This window comes from Vespa mandarinia, chromosome 1 (genome assembly GCF_050613455.1).
Source record: "Vespa mandarinia isolate Hongniang chromosome 1, ASM5061345v1, whole genome shotgun sequence".
NCBI lineage: Eukaryota > Metazoa > Arthropoda > Insecta > Hymenoptera > Vespidae > Vespa > Vespa mandarinia.
In genome coordinates, this window is record NC_140810.1 from 626,076 (window position 1) to 642,149 (window position 16,074).

The 16,074-nt window shown below is 42.7% G+C and overlaps 1 protein-coding gene across 2 annotated transcripts in view; it reads right to left on the bottom strand.

Annotated features, from left to right (window-relative positions):
• Positions 1-1,991: 1,991 nt before the first annotated feature.
• The window catches only part of LOC118446094 (protein groucho-like), a 41,326-nt gene continuing 27,243 nt past the window's right edge, over positions 1,992-16,074 (bottom strand). Inside the window, exons 5-11 of one of the 2 annotated variants that reach the window (XM_035876332.2) lie at positions 13,156-13,444; positions 10,719-10,744; positions 6,778-6,921; positions 5,813-6,444; positions 5,449-5,724; positions 4,064-4,667; positions 1,992-3,161 (exon numbers count right to left, since the gene is read on the bottom strand). In XM_035876332.2, the coding sequence (XP_035732225.1) occupies positions 3,054-3,161; positions 4,064-4,667; positions 5,449-5,724; positions 5,813-6,444; positions 6,778-6,921; positions 10,719-10,744; positions 13,156-13,444 (2,079 nt within the window). In that variant the 3' untranslated portion in view covers positions 1,992-3,053. The remainder of the gene's footprint in view (positions 3,162-4,063; positions 4,668-5,448; positions 5,725-5,812; positions 6,445-6,777; positions 6,922-10,718; positions 10,745-13,155; positions 13,445-16,074) is intronic. The other variant, XM_035876331.2, reaches the window with a different exon arrangement.

Here is a 16,074-nt window from a genome sequence, read left to right on the forward strand (position 1 = left end):
GCGTTTATTAGTGTCCAATTGTGACGAGAGAGGTACCGGTGAAACACGAAAGCGAGCGCGTGAACTCGCTCATTTGCGTGCCTGTTAATTTGCCACGTTTGTGTGCGCACCGGCCGCCGTCGACGCTGCCGCCGCCACTACCACCGCCACCGCCGCCGCCGTCGCCGCCGCCGCAGTGGGACGCCAACGGACAGAGGGAAAATTAGTGCCTCGCGTGTGGGTGGCGCTTTGCATCGCTTGTCTGGCCCAAACTCTGCATACTCACTCTCTTCCTCTCTCTCTTTCTCGCACTCCTTTGCTCGTATATTCAAACGGATAAAAATCGGCAAGTCGTAAAATATCCTTCTCTACCGACGTTGAAAATCAACAGAGCCATCCGTCTTCCCTACGTAATATACAACGCATATATATATATATATATATATATATATATATATATATACACACACAAATATATATATTATATACCTATCTACCTACCCACCTACCTACCTACGTGCACACGCATATACGATCCGACACACGCTTCATGAATTCGTTATGAGAATACATTAAGTTCTGATAAAAGAGAGGATACGCGTTGTCGCTACGTTTGCTTTTCGTTGGGGAAAAATAGAGACGCGTTCTTTTCCACCTCATTCTTTTCCTATGACTTCTTTACTTTTTCTTCCTTTTTATTATGAGAGCTCGTAACCTCTCTCTCTCTCTCTCTCTCTCTCACCCCCTGTTCTCTTGTTAGACGGAAACGCTCGGTTGTGCTGTCAAGTATCGTAACGTATGGTTTAAAAACTTTATTTCATAACTACCTTCGTGCCACATAATTACGTATCACTTGAAATTACCTTTTTTGTTTCCCATTATTTCCATTCCGTATCGATTACAATTCTCTCCTTGAATATCTGATTATTCCAATATATATTTCCCATTAATATCTCGGTATAAATTAATCGAATGTATAAATTTTTTATAAGTTAATCTCGTTATATTATCGAATGAAATTGATACGTTCCTTCGTTCATCGTATCGACGGGACCTTCCCTGATACGATAAATCCTCTTTCTCCATTGAATTATCCATAATAACCGATCTGTATTTAGCTAGCGCGATATATTCAAGATTCATCCGCGAAATGCCGTGGGCGTCCCATCGGTCGCGCTTGGTACTCGACCCCCTCCAAGTTCTAACCCCCGTAAACCCACGTAAAGTTCGCCCTACCCCCCACGCCCGACTCCCAATAGGTTTCCCCGACAACGTCCCCGGGCGTCATTCCTACCGCGTCGCATATCATTACCATGCAAATACGACTCGGCGTGCGGCAAATCCCGCGTAAAATCATCCTTTCCCCGTTCAAATCCAACCCCTCTCTATCTATCTCTCTTTCCCTCTCTAGACTATAATACAACCCTCGTCGCAATACTCTTCTATATCCCGATAGCGGGCACATATGCAAAATGTGCTGCTATCATAATAACGTTACGTCGATGAACCTTCCATTGAATACGGCTGAACCGTGTGCATGCATGGCATCGCTAATTACCTACTCGGTGGTGGCTTTCGCACGGCCACCGCGATCTCTGCCATGTTCTTTACCACTACTCCGCTTTCTCCTCCTCCGCCAATCTACCAGTTTCAAATTCAAATTGCTCTCTCTTCCCGATCGTCTAATTCTACAGATATTAACGGATATCGACATATTTTCTATTACCCATTACCATTTTATCATATATAAGAGAATATATAAGATAAGGATTATAATGTCTCGTGTGATCATGCATAAAATTTTTGTTATTACGTTAGGCAACGATGATGGCATGTATACGTTTACTCAACTTACCTGAAAATGTTTGTTCTTCGGATCGGTGAATAAATATTCGAGGAGGAATGAATAGTTAGTAACATTGATTTAATACGTCGCTTTATACTCTTTTATTATTTCGACTCTTATCCGTTTATGTATAATAATCTCTAAATCTCGATTAATATTTACAAAGAGTTATCCTTTTCGTGTTTGCCACCGAGCTCTCTCGGTAGACGTAGAAAAATATGACGGTATGCTCGTGATGCTCTCTATAATATATATATATATATATATATATATATATATATATATATGTATATACATATGTATATATATATATATATGAATATATATATATATGTATATATGTATATCTATGGTATATACAAAATTTACAAGATAGGCAAGATATGCGTGAGCAAAGCGTTACTTTACGCTCGTCACTATACCTTCTAATCCTAAGTAGAATTAATGTGCGATCTCGTTGCCAAAGGCGATTCATTTATGCGCGTCGAGAGAAACGGAACGAACGAAACCGCTTTTCAAGATCGCTTATTAAAGGGAGCTTATCGGAGCTCATTGTTCGAGTCCTATCCTCGCCGTACTCCCATTCTCGTCCTTCGCCTTCTTTTACGATAATTTAAAACTTTAGTAAGGCTTGCTCGAATTTTCGAGTCACTTATTCGAGAACTTATGAAACTCGCGATTTGGTCCGACTATGTCATTTTAACGTCCATCGAACCGTAAGAAAAAAAAAAAAGAAAAAACAAAAGAAAAGAAAATAAAGAAACAAAAAAAAAATTAGAAAAGGAAAAAGGTCGAAAAGGAAATGCCGGAAAAAAGAATTAGAAGCAGTTACCGAAAAATTGTAAAGACCTGCTTCGTTTCGAATAATTCGAGTGAAAATCTATCTACATTCGTGTATATAAATTCACCAAGCTCTCGAGCATTTTATACTAATCGCCACCGACAGATCAGATTTAACGAGCTATCAAATTCGGACCATTTAATTCCTTTCGAAATTTCCTTTCCTTTCTCTTCGAGATGTATCCACTTGTTACCTGCAACTTCGCATATAGTCTCTCTTTCCATCGGTATAAACAACAACAACAACAACAACGACGACGACGATGACGATAACAAGAACAACAACGGCAACAAAGTTGCTCGTAAATAACATAACACACGAATTATATAGACGAACGCTTGAAAAGTGGTCTTCGATGATGACGGAGGTGACTCCTTTTGATTTTCTTCAATAAAGAACCTCGTAGACTGTCGCCTTTTTGTCACCAGAACCGGTTACGATATACTTGTCGTCCGCGGAGATGTCACAGCTCAGCACCGATGACGATTCCTTCGACTGAAATCAATCGATCGACATATGTCCAATAGTAAAAATACGATCGAAGAGTGAAGGACATGGGGAAAGAAAAGAGAAAAAAAAATAAAATAAAATAAAATAAATAAAACAACAAAAAGAAGAAGGGGAAAAAAATATACTGAGGCGTTGAATGAGACTGACGATATAAAGGAATAAAACAAATATGCTAGCCGATACATCATTTCTCGCTAAAAATATTTCACCCTAGAAAGCAGACGCGCGAGTTTTGCGTTTGCGAAGCCAATTTCATCGTGGAATCGAAACTACTACATCGAAACATTAGTACGTTGGATTTTATCTCTTGAAGTATCGTATGTACGTATGGAAGTACTACATAGGTACCTACGAATTTTGCTTTGCGGGTTACAACGATCGCGCGCAGTTTATATATTATCAAGGAAAATTTGAAAAAAAAAAAAAAGAAAGAAAAAAAAAAGGAAAAAAAACGTATTCTGGTTTCCCAACTGCACGGATTTATGCGGAACAAAACAAATAGAGAGGTAGTGCCAAGCGGGATGTAAAATACATTTTTGGAAACACGCCTGACGATGGAAGGCTATAGATCTTTCGAATTCGCGGCGAGAGTCTGCCTCTAAAAATCAAATATCGCGATTCGAACGAAATTTGAATTTTTATTCGAAAGTGTAATCGAAACGAGATCAACCGCTTGATTTTGCTGGTCGATCGATGGAACATTCTCGCCGTAAGTGAATCATTTTTATTGCGCGATACGCTCGCGAAATTTTATAATAACTCTCTTTTTATAAGTTTTCCAAGGATTCTAAAAGAGAAAGAGAGGGAGGAAGGGAGGGGGGAGAGAGAGAAAGAGAGAGAGAGAGAGAGAGAGAGAGAGAGAGAGAGAGAGAGAGAAACTTTCTTACCTGGAATATCGAGGCGCCATAAGGGGTACGCCAAGCGTTAAGAAGATTGTCCTTTCCCGTGGAGACGAACCATTTACCGCTCGAGGCAAATCTCAGGGATAACACGCAGGACTCGTGCAGATGCAATTGATACTTGTCAGGTTTTAGAGCGTGGAGTACCTCGACATTCGAATTCTCCATGCCGACGGCGAGCCAATCGCCGGTGGGACAGTAACCAAGTGAGAAAATCTGCGACGTGAAATCGTGTTGCTGTAGCTGTCTACCCTCCCGGAGATCCCAAGAGCGTACTGTGTTGTCAAGACCACCGGTCCAGAGTTTCGAGCCGTTCGCAGATATATCTATGCAAGAGGCACCATCAGTGTGACCTTGGAACTGTCTGACCAACGCCTGATTTTGAAGATCCCAGACGGCGATGTTTCCGTCGCTGCAGCAACTGAAGCAGACCTTCGAGTCTGGGGAGATCGCGAGAGCATAACACGCCGGTGCCGACGAGGTCAATTCGGCTTTGATCCTCGGGGTTGGACTGGCTAGATCCCAGATACTCAATTGACTTGCCTCCCCACCAACTATCAATGTTCTACCGTCCGGTAATAGCTTCACCGATCTGTATCGTATGAGGGGAAACAATGGTTTTATAATGCTCGTCAAAACGAATGACGTTTTCTGATAATGTATCACAGGATCGAGTGCGATCATTTAAATAACGCGACTGTAAGAGAATACTTTAGAGATAATGTAGACGCTCGTATTAAAATTCGTTCATCGCGAGATCGTATTTTCAACGATAATTAATGCATGCTCACGGAGATTTTAATCGAACAATAGCGCACCGAATTTACATATAAGCGGGGCTAAAATATATCAAATCCGGTAAAGGTTCTAGGGAGAAAGAGAGAGATGGGGGAGAGGAAGAGAGGAACGGGAAACGTGATTGCAAGAAACGTGTATGAAATTTAATTAACATACGAGCATTAACGATCACACAGCGGAGGAGCGAAACGCGAACAATTTGCCGCTTGGAATTTTATTACAATGCAAAAATACGCTTGACGTTCGTAAAATATCGAGAGAGGGAGAGAGGGGGAGAGAGAGAGAGAGAGAGGAGTTTGTGCTAACGCTCGATTCCTGCGGTTTTGTTTTCATTATAAATCACTGCCGCTTTTCGAGTCGTTATTAATTTTGCAATGTAACGTCATAATATACGCGAATATCGTTTATCGTATATTTCACGCGATAAAAGTTCTATTTTTGCGTATCCATCGTTTGATGAATTTACGAAAAATAGAGGAAATTTGGTCGGACCGAAAACACAAGGAAGAGAGGGAGAGGGAGAGGGAGAAAGAGCGTTTATAGGATCGTCGTCGAGAAAGGTAATTTCCACGAACCTGATGTAGTTGTCACGTTGCAGGCAATCGAGCTGCGAAACCGGCTTCGCGCTCCCAGTCCCGCCCTGACTGATGTCCCAGACCTTGACGCATCCCTTGCCGCCAGTGTAAACGTACTTGGTTGGATTCGAGATCGTGACCGCGCACACGACCTCGCCGTGACTGAGAGTATTAATCTGGCGCGCGTGACGCGGTATCCCGCTTCCCATCAAAGCGTCCAAAGGGAAATTCGCTGGTTGCATCTGTCCCTCGCTCGACACGTGGAAACTATACGCCCTGTTAAACAAAAGTCAAATGGGGAAAATTTAATTTTTTCCTTTAGTGTGAGAGGCGAGAGTATAACGTTCGATTAATTCGTACTTACGGTTTGCCACCAGGTACACCGACCGAGCCAACCATGGGTGCCCTCATCGTAACGTGGGGATCGTAAAGCTGTTGAAGGGAAGGCGGTGCTCTAGGTGGCGCGTAACCGTTGTAACCGATCATGTCGACGTGAGGATGTTGGGCAGCTGGCCCGAGATGATGGGGAGGTGGTCCGGGTGGATAATGAGGAGGGTAAGGGCCAGGAACGGCACCGCCGGTAGGTGGACCTTGTAAGAGTTTCGCCGAAACCGATGGCTTCAGACCACCGCCTCCACCGCCACCGCCGCCACCGCCGCCACCACCGCCGCCACCGCCACCGCTACCACCGCCACCGCCACCACCGATTACCGCCGATCCGGATGTTGGCGTGAGAGATTTTGAGATCGGTGTCGTAGCCTTCTCTCGTTCTTCCATTTTTTTTGCCGAAGGGGTGCTCGCGTTGCTGCTCGTCCCACTTCTAGGCGAGTGCGGTGTTATGTCCTTTTTCGTTTGTACGCTGCTACCCAATGGCGCCACTACCACCTTGTCGATCCCATTTTCTCGAGGAGACGACCTTCCATTGACTACCGGACTCGTCGGTCCCTCGCTCGCATCGTCCACCACAAGATCCTGATCGCTCTTCTCCCCGTCGCTCTATTAGAGTCAAGAAAAAAGGAAAACGTGATCTCGACTCTCTCTCTCTCTCTCTCTCTCTCTCTCTCTCTCTCTCTCTCTCCTTAATTAACTGCTTCCACCGCGACGATGATTATCTAATCGAGATTATGTATCGGCTTTCTAATGTACCTAGCGACACTCGATAGGAATCTAATTAGCGATAGAGATCTGAGCAGTATTAGAGACGGCGATTAATCGTGGATTTCTTCGTAACGACTAAATTATAGTTCTCTCCAGTACCAGATATTTATCGTTTACCTACGCGTCTACCTACGTAACTAACGCACTTACACCAAGAAATATCAAACTTACGTGTCCGATGTCCTTGTCCTGTTCCTTCTTCATTTTCTTTATGTGAATCGAGTGATCGTGATGGTTCTGGGAATGATGACCGTGATGGGATTCTTGTGGCGTTCGTGGTCGACTGTACTTGTCACCGGGAGATATGGAACTTCTCTGTAATACAAAAATATTGCCAATTAGACGATGATATTTTTTACGAAAAATAAGGAAAAGAATTGAGAGAAAAAACCGAAAGAAAAAGAAAAGAAAAGAGATTCAAAGGAGTCCGCTCGTCTTTAAGTCGAATCAAAATATATATATATATATATATATATATATATATATATATATATATATACACATCCAATTTTCATAATACACGATAGTAGAAACAAGACGTTTTCTACACGCAGGATGTTACGTGACAAACCATAATTATCTACGTCGATGGTTATTAACAATCGTCAGACGAGCTTTCGCGGTAATCGATTTCGATTTTAGCGGGCGACATGAAACGTGGAACGTTCGGTAGAGCGTACTCGTTTAGCCCGCGAGGACGATATTAAAATGTAATTTTGGCTGTCAGCGCGATTACCGCACTATTAACGATCTAGTCGAGTCCACTTTTATTATCGTCGGAGAGCGTTCGCTCGCGTTCCGTGCTCGTCATCCACCGATCGATGAATTTCAATTTTACGTTTACAACCTGACGGTTTTTACGAAAATTTTTTTTCCATTTGTATAAAAATATACACACGCGCGCGCGTATTTGAAATTATTACGCGTTCGTGCTTTTCATTTTTTACATCTACGTATTTACATAAAACTAGTGTTGAACTGTATGTGTCGTAGGATGTATAATTTCAACGAGGGAATCGACGGCGGGATGGCGAGGTGAAAGAAAAATGAGGAAGAAAAAAAGGATTGCCGATATTCGAGTGAAATTTCTCGAATCACAAGGTGGCACGCGTCCTCGGCCATCGGTCAAGCTGTAATGAAGTATAATGGAATTCATGGCAGGAAGGGAGGAGAACAAGAGGGAAGGTAAAAGGGTAGAAAAAGGAAAAGATAGGATGCGGTGGCTCGAGGCTCTCTCTCTCTCTCTCTCTCTCTCTCTCTATCTATCTATCTTTATCTCGAGGAGTGTGAGAAGAGAACAGAAAATGAGCTGCGAGACGAAAAAGGACAGGAGAAAAGGGTTGGGGGTGGAGAAGGGAAAGGGGTCGGTCTGGTAGGGCCGATAATGATTATAGAGTGGGCATGCATAACGTACGGCTGCGAGTGGAGAAAGAAAAAGAAAAAGAAAAAAAAAAGAAAAAGAAAAAGAAAAAGAAAAAAAAAAGAAAAAAGAGATATAAAACGAAAGAAAGAAAGGAAGGAAGAGAGAGAAAAAAGGATAAGAGAGAGGAAGAAAAAGAGAAAAGGATGGAGGACACGAGCAGAAGGCTCAGAACGGAAAGTGCCTCGGGCACGAAGAGAGGAAGAAGAGAGGAAAATAGAATGGCAAGACGCGGAATGAGAGGGCGTCGGTGGGCGTTTCGCGGTCCTGCGATGATTACAGACTCGGCAAACCTATAATACACGCTCCGCACTCCCTTCTCGCCCTTCTTTATGGCCTACCTTCGTTTCTTTCCATTATTTTTTCCGTCTCTCTCCTTTCTCTCTTTCTCTCTCTCTCTCTCTCTCTTTCTCTCTCTCTCTCTTTCTCTCTCTCTCTCTCTCTCTCTCTCTCTCTCTCTTTCTATCTATCTCTATCTCTCCCACTCGTTTGCTCTTTCTTGTCTCACGAACGACTCCTTTCCACTATCCCCACCTCCGTCTGTCCTCTTTCTTCTTCGTCTCTCACCCTCCCACTCTTTCTCTCCATTTACCTATCATGCTTTTCACGCGCGATAGCCCGTTCACTTCGCTTCTATTTAACAATTTTTTTGCGGCATCGTAAACGTCTGAAAAGTACTTTCGACCATGTCCCTCCTCTATTGTTCCGTAATTCGAGTTCTTAACATGTAAAAGAGCTTAACGGATTCGTACGTACATATTATATATAGGTATGAATGTATATACGTACGAACGTATATACATTCATACGTATTTACATATTTCACGTAATACATATTAATGCATTCGCTGTTCGCGCAAGCACGTTATAAACAACGCTGGCGGGCTCTCTCCGAGAATTGACCGAAGGCTCACGTCGCTAGGATAATTAATTCTTCGGCCGAATTAAATTAACGATCGAATCGGAACATGGGAATTATGTATATAGGTAGGTATGTACTACAAACTCGGCAGGACGCGAACGGAAGATATATCGGGCATAAATTTAACGCTTCACCTTCTACGTTTCTCTTTCCTTCTCTTAGAATAACAAAGAGATTGCGAAGTACGCTTAAAATTCATATTTGAATTCGTAATTTCATCTCGACAAGGTGAAAACGGACAGGTAATTTTACGGAGACGAAGAAAGGTGGAAAATGCGTTTGTTACGTTTTTGTTCTCTCTCTCTCTCTCTCTCTCTCTCTCTCTCTCTCTCTCACTTTCGTGCTTAATCCCAGAACGTAGTAGTTGAACTTTACCCCTACCACCACCACCATCACCACCACCACCACCAGTATTCCCCGACTACTAGCAACTACTACACAACATAGCGGCTGCCCTCGCTGTTAGTACTACTACTCCTCTTCGTGTACTTTCTCTCTCTCTCTCTCTCTCTCTCTTTCCATGCGGCCACTTTCCGTGGCTCTCGAGCGTCCGTCGAAAACATAAATTGCACCGTAGAGAGTGCGGGTATACGCGAAGCAACGGCAGCAGCAGCCGGCACCACAGCGCGCCGTTCGTTTCTACCACCCTTCGCGAGCACGAAAAGTTACACGCGTGTAATCTGCGTGTTATACACGAGGCTACGTTGAGTACCAGCACGCTCGAGTACGCTTGCACGCGCTGCTTCTCTCTGACTTACGACTCGACTATGTGTGCTTGTGCGTCTCTCTACGGAAGCACTCTTCTCTTCTCTTCTCTTCTCTTCTCCATTCTTCTCTTCTTTCCTCTTCTCTTCTCTTCTCTTTCCTTTCTTCTTGCAAAGAGAACTCACCCTCGCCAAAATATGCTAATTGCGTTGGACGAGTTGCGGAAACGTTAAAAAACTTAACCGTTTCCCCCTCGTATCTTCATCTTTCATGAAATTTTTGGCAATAAGCGTCGTCTTCGGCCTCGCTTGTCGCTTACCGTCCACACCACCAACAACTATCAACGAGTCCAATTGCCACGATTTCACGGTTAATCGGATTATTAATTTGACGTTTCGATAAATAATTTATATGCCCAGTTCTCCGAATGAGAAATATTTAACGATGCGCGAGATCGCGTTGCTATAAATTTCGATGCGAGATTCGTAATCGTGTAGATACCTACATACATACATACATACATACACACATATATACATGCACGCATGCATACATAGATACGATGCGTTCACCTATGTATGTAGATACGTACGAAGTAGCTACGTGCATATAAACGATGCAATAACAGCGATATCCGAGGCGAACGTTCCGCGCGAGCGTTGATTACGACCGCGAGAGAAAAAAAAAACAGTTTTATCGCCTTTCATCGCGCCGACATTCGACGCGGATAATGGGGAAATTCGTTACGATCGAGAGCCGCTTGCAGCGCGAGGGAACATTTAAAAAAGAAAAAAAAAGAGCAGAAAAAAAAAACCAAAAAGAATCGTTTAACCCCGTACACTCGTATAGGTACAAATATGTATATGTATTTCTCTACGTAAAGATGCATTGTCCGATCGGAAAATTCGTAGCTCGCGTGACTCCTTTACGATCTCCCATTTTTGGAGAATAAGATGCGGAGAAATCGAACGTTTTCTTTTTCTTTCTTTTTTGTTTTCTTTTATTTATTTATTTATTTTTTTCTTTTTTTTTTTTTTTTTTTATTTAAATCGTTCGCCTACTCACGTGTCTCTCCTCGGTCGAGCTAAGACCTGCAACAGAATAAAAAAAAAAAAAAGTATCTCGTTAGCCCGGACTTTCAATGGTAAGTCTACCGACGTATTCGTTTTTATATTTCACCTTTAACTACTTTTTCTATCTTTTTTTTATTTATCTATTTTTTTTTTTCTTTCTCCCTTTTATTCCTTTTAATCATCGAAAACGATTTTCACTCCGTCCGACGGAGCGTGGAAAGAGTCTAGAAAAAGCGAGCGCCGGAAAACGTACACGCGCGAAACGCGTCGATAAAATGTTAATAACATAGAAAGGGATGTGCGAGGTGGTCTATGGAAAAGAGAGAGACAAAGATAGAGAATGAGAGACAGAGAATGAAAGAGAAAGAGAGAGCGAGAGAGAGAAAGTGAGAGAGAAAAAGAGTGAGCGAGCGAGAGAGAGAGAGAGAGAGAGAGAGAGAGAGAGAGAGAGAGAGAGAGAGAGAGGGAAAACGGCACCCGTATAAATGATCTTCATGCATATTTATGCGCTTTTCGCTGAAAACCGCCGGTGTCCGCTAACAGGGTGACGCAACACGCTCTCGTCTCTCGAAAGCGGATACCCGAAAAGCGCTTTGGAAATTTCCGGGCAAGCGAACCGACTCGTGCACCATCCCCATCATATCCTCCACCTCCTCCTCCTCCTCCTCCTCCTCTCCCTCTTTCTCCTCATCCCTTCTCGTCTCTCCTCGTCACTCTCCTCGTCCTTCTCCCTTTGCGTCGCCTAGATACTACATATTTTTTTTCAGCGTCCTGCACGCCGCACCTCTGCGCCCCACCTCACCACACCCCCAACCACGCCTGGTCGCGGGCTTTCATTCGACGGAAATGATATATGTATGTACATACGCGTCGAGTATCACGAGATCAAACGAGGTTCGTCTACAAAAGAGTAGAAAATTTCGTTTTCTATGCCTCTGGTCGAATGAAATCTTTTCGAAAATCTCCTGTTATATATACAGGGTGTCCTCAATACGTAGTAACAAGTTGGTATTTCTAACTATAAGCGTTCGTCGAGAAACGAATGAATCGTAATTACGTGTTAATAATATTCTCATTTAAAATACATACATCGTTTTGTAAGTATTTATGCGAATCGTCTTTTAAACGGTAATGATATAAATAGATTGAATTTCTTTAACACGCGAAGGACTTCCTTTAACGTGCCGATCGTTTAGATAACGAAAACAATGAAAGAAATTCATAAAATCGTCTTTTTCTTATCGGTTAACATCGATATATGTAATTCCTTACCTTTTATCTACGAGGAAGTGTTCGAAACGTGCATGTATACCGTCCGAACCTATAATTACCGTAGCATATTGTCTCTTATCTATTCACAAATTTCAGACGTTTATTCTATACAATGGCATAAGCGCATTCACCGTTGTCCTTTGGTTATACCAACTCGGTTTGCGATAAGGATCATTGGAATGGAAAAATGGTCAAAGATCACGCACGAATATGTGAACGTATTTTTTCTTCTTCTTCTTCTTCTTCTAACCCTTCCTTCCTTTCTTTCTTTTTTATCTTCTTTTTTCTTTTTTTTTTTTTATATATATATTTTTTTTTATATATATTTTTTTCTTTCTTCACTGTTTTCGTGCCTCATAGTGTAATGCACGGTGAATAATAAGAACGCGTGTTAAGGTACACCCTGTATGTATGTATGTATGTATGTATATATATATATATATATATATATATATATATATATATATATAACCAAATAATTTCATATACTTTTTCTCAACTCGACGTGATAAGGTTCGCGTGTGCCGGTAACATCGTGGATTATCATGTCCCATCGAGACTTTCGCTCGACAACATAACGCGATACGCGAGAACGATCGTGAGGCATGTAACGACGCGATGCAACGCAATGTAACGCAAGGCAAAGCAAGGCAACGCAACGCAACGCAACGCAACGCAACGCAACGCAACGCAAGGCAAGGCAACATAGCGCAACTAAACTCAACTCAACGCGGCCCACATTTTCGATCATTATGCGGAAGAAATTAAACACGCGATCTCTCGTTATTCCGCGTCTGACGGTAGTATATACTATCTAGAGATACCTAGTTCCTATCTCGAAATGTATAACGAAATTGTCCTTCCACGCTACGAGACGAGTATCTTCTAATTTATATCTGGAAACGTTAACCTCTCTAATCGTTTAATTTCCATCCTCTCAACCCCTTCTCATTATATTTGTTCGATCGAATTATTAAAGACGTACGAATACAGTCGAAATGTTGAAAGAAAAAGAAAAAAAATGGAACATTTGCCATACCCGGGGTGCTTAACGTTTTACGTTAAAAATTCTCATATATTTTCGTACGTTTTTATAGAAATCGATATAGAATATATTGAATTTTCGGTGAAAGTCAAAAATACAAAAAGAAACTGACCACCGTTGCTTTTGAGATCGTCCGGTTGACCACGATGAATCTCCGGTTTAGCTAGCATCGAAAGCGGATGAGCTGCCGTCGTTCCGGGTGTCGTCGCTGCGCCCGGAGTCAATCCAAGACCTAGTAAAGCCGCGGAAGCGGATGTCGGTACCGGAAGACCAGCAGCTGGTCCCAATCCGGGTAGACCGGGGATTCCTGGATGCGCGCCTATAGTCGCTCCTGGTGGCAGTTGTTGAGCGTGCATTTGCTGCAATAATCGAGGAATATCGGGCCTCTGTTGTTGCAACGTCTACAAGGAAAACATAATTATACTTAACGAGCGAGAAGGTATATTTGTGTCAATGTTTTTTTATTTCGATATGTTGCATATACATTCTCACAAGGACGTTCAACGTAAAATAACCAGTGTTTACGGTAAAAAGAATATTTCCAATGTAAATATGACATTTTTTTTTCCACAGACGCGAACTCGAGTTAAGAATTTTCTAAACGAATAAATAAAAAAATTATATTGAGAAATCGAAACGTGATTCCTCCGTACGTTTAATATCCTAAATAAAATATATTTATAGGATGCGTCAATAAAGTGATCCTTCTCTCGTTACCATTCACCCCTTCTAAAACGCAAACAGGTACGGATATTTGTCTACATGCTCAAATGCCTTTCTCATATTACCCACCATACCGAAGAAGAAACGTAAACGCCGATAGCATCGAATAGTGTACGTTCGAAAAACCGTAGAGGAGGAGGGACACGTAACCCTTGTTCATACATAAGTATGTAACTCCTGGTATATATTATAGAAAAGGGAGAAGGAAAGAATATCGAGCGTGTGTTGTATATAGAAGGGTCAGAAATAGAAAGCGTAAGAAAGACCAATAGGAGGGAGGATCGGACGGTCGGTCGTCGAGCCTTGGGGATTGCAACATTTGTATATACGTATAATTTTGTGTGCGATAGTGTGCGTGTTAAGGTCGTAAATGTGAAAGGGGAGGCAGGGGGAATCCCGATAAACTCGTTACGCGTGCGAATCGTGCTTATCGTGGATTTCACTTTAGGCACTTAGGGGTGTGCAAAGAGAGAGAGAGAGAGAGAGAGAGAGAGAGAAGAGCCTGAGGGGTTCGCCAGCACTAGGGGTGGATTATACGAAATAATCCCTCTCGGGCTACGCGCCGATTGTGTGCGATAGTTATTTCCCCGTCTCCGCCCAGTGAACTCGCCCCAAGGGCTGCGGATTGCCTTCTCTATGTAGGTTCCTTGCTTGGAATGAGTCGCCAGGAGAAGGTCACGTAGGTATATATACATAGGTACATAGATTCCCGTCGGTGCCAAGACCAGCCAACGTTTATCTCTCCGGGGACGTATTTGCGGCCCGCTACCGGCACGTACGCGAGGAAGTACCGTGCAATTTGCCCCCCGGCCACTCGACTTCCGGTTTAAGGGCCACACCGACTCGAGTTTCCTGCTACCCCTCCAGAGAACTCCCTTCCTCGGCTTTGCGTCCGGATTCATCACGTGCCACTTTATTATCCTCTCTCTCTCTCTCATACACACACACATACATACACTCTTTCTCTCTCTCTCTCTCTCTCTCTCTCTCTCTCTCTCTCGCTCTATTTCGCTCTTGAAAGTTAAATCGTTGGTAATATCAAGAAGTCGAAACTTTGTTCTTCCATGATGTAAATCGTCGTGCACACCGATTTGTATTCAAATAGAAAACGATCGAACGGAACGTAATAGTCCTAAACGAGATTTAACGCTGCGTGAATAACGCGTAAGACCGGATAGACAGATATTTATGAGAAAAATGCGACAAAGCCGAAAGAATAAGAGAGAAAGAGATAGATAAACGATCCCTCAAGAAGAACTACAAAAGAGGGGTTGCGTCACGTTGAAAGTAAAGATGGTTAAGTCTCGAGGTGAGACTCACCCCTTACCTGCGTGTTAAATCCAACGGAGCGAAAGCGAGCGAGAGATAGAGAGAGAGAGAGAGAGAGAGAGAGCACGTGACAAAAAGCCATATGGAATTGTGTAAGAGCACGAACGCGTGTGTACGATGAAGACAGACATAGAGGAGGGAGAGCGAGAGAGAGAGAGAGAGAGGAAGAGAAGGGAGCTTGAAGGGCTGCTGCGTTCCGTGTGCAGTATTATTAAACGAAATATTGATTCAAGCCCTGTTTACCGAGTAATACATATTCATGGAGGGTTGGCGCTTCTGTCTATTTGCCCTCATCGCCTCCAGAACGGCGTCTCCCCTCTCAAACTCAAGCCCCCTCCTTTCTCCTCCCTTCTCTTTCACTCTCTCAATTCTTCCATAGTCTACCCTATTACCGATACACCACCTGACTATCGGAGAACTACATGATCGTTTTTCAACCCTGCCCACCCTTCCGTTTCTCCTTTTCCTTCTTTCTATCATTCTTTTTTTTCTTCCCTTTTGTCCAAACGAAGGTAGCCTTCTTCTTCCTTTTGCTCCCTTTCTATCTCCGTCTTCTCCTCTTTAACTCTTATTCATTCTTTAACGTGCACGTTACGAAACAACGATCTCCTCCAAAAAAATTACTACCCTTTCGATTATGATTACACATTTTTTTTTTCCTACTTCTCTTTTCTCTTTTTTTTTTTTATGGCGAACCCTTTCTCCCCGTCCCAATTCGTTTTATCGAAGAAATAATCGTAGTCTTTCTCGATATTTGACGACACCGAGACTTTGATTTTCTGTACAGGTTCGTTTAAGCTTTACCACCGGCGATTGGAAAATTATTCGAGTCATGTACACGAAGAGACAGAGAAATAGAGAGAAAGAGAGAGAGAGAGAGAGAAAGTAGAGTACCAACTTGGAACTCAATTATACGCGACGGGTCGCCACACGATCGCATGCCAATTTCAAACGAGTAAGCGTTTTTATCATCGCGATA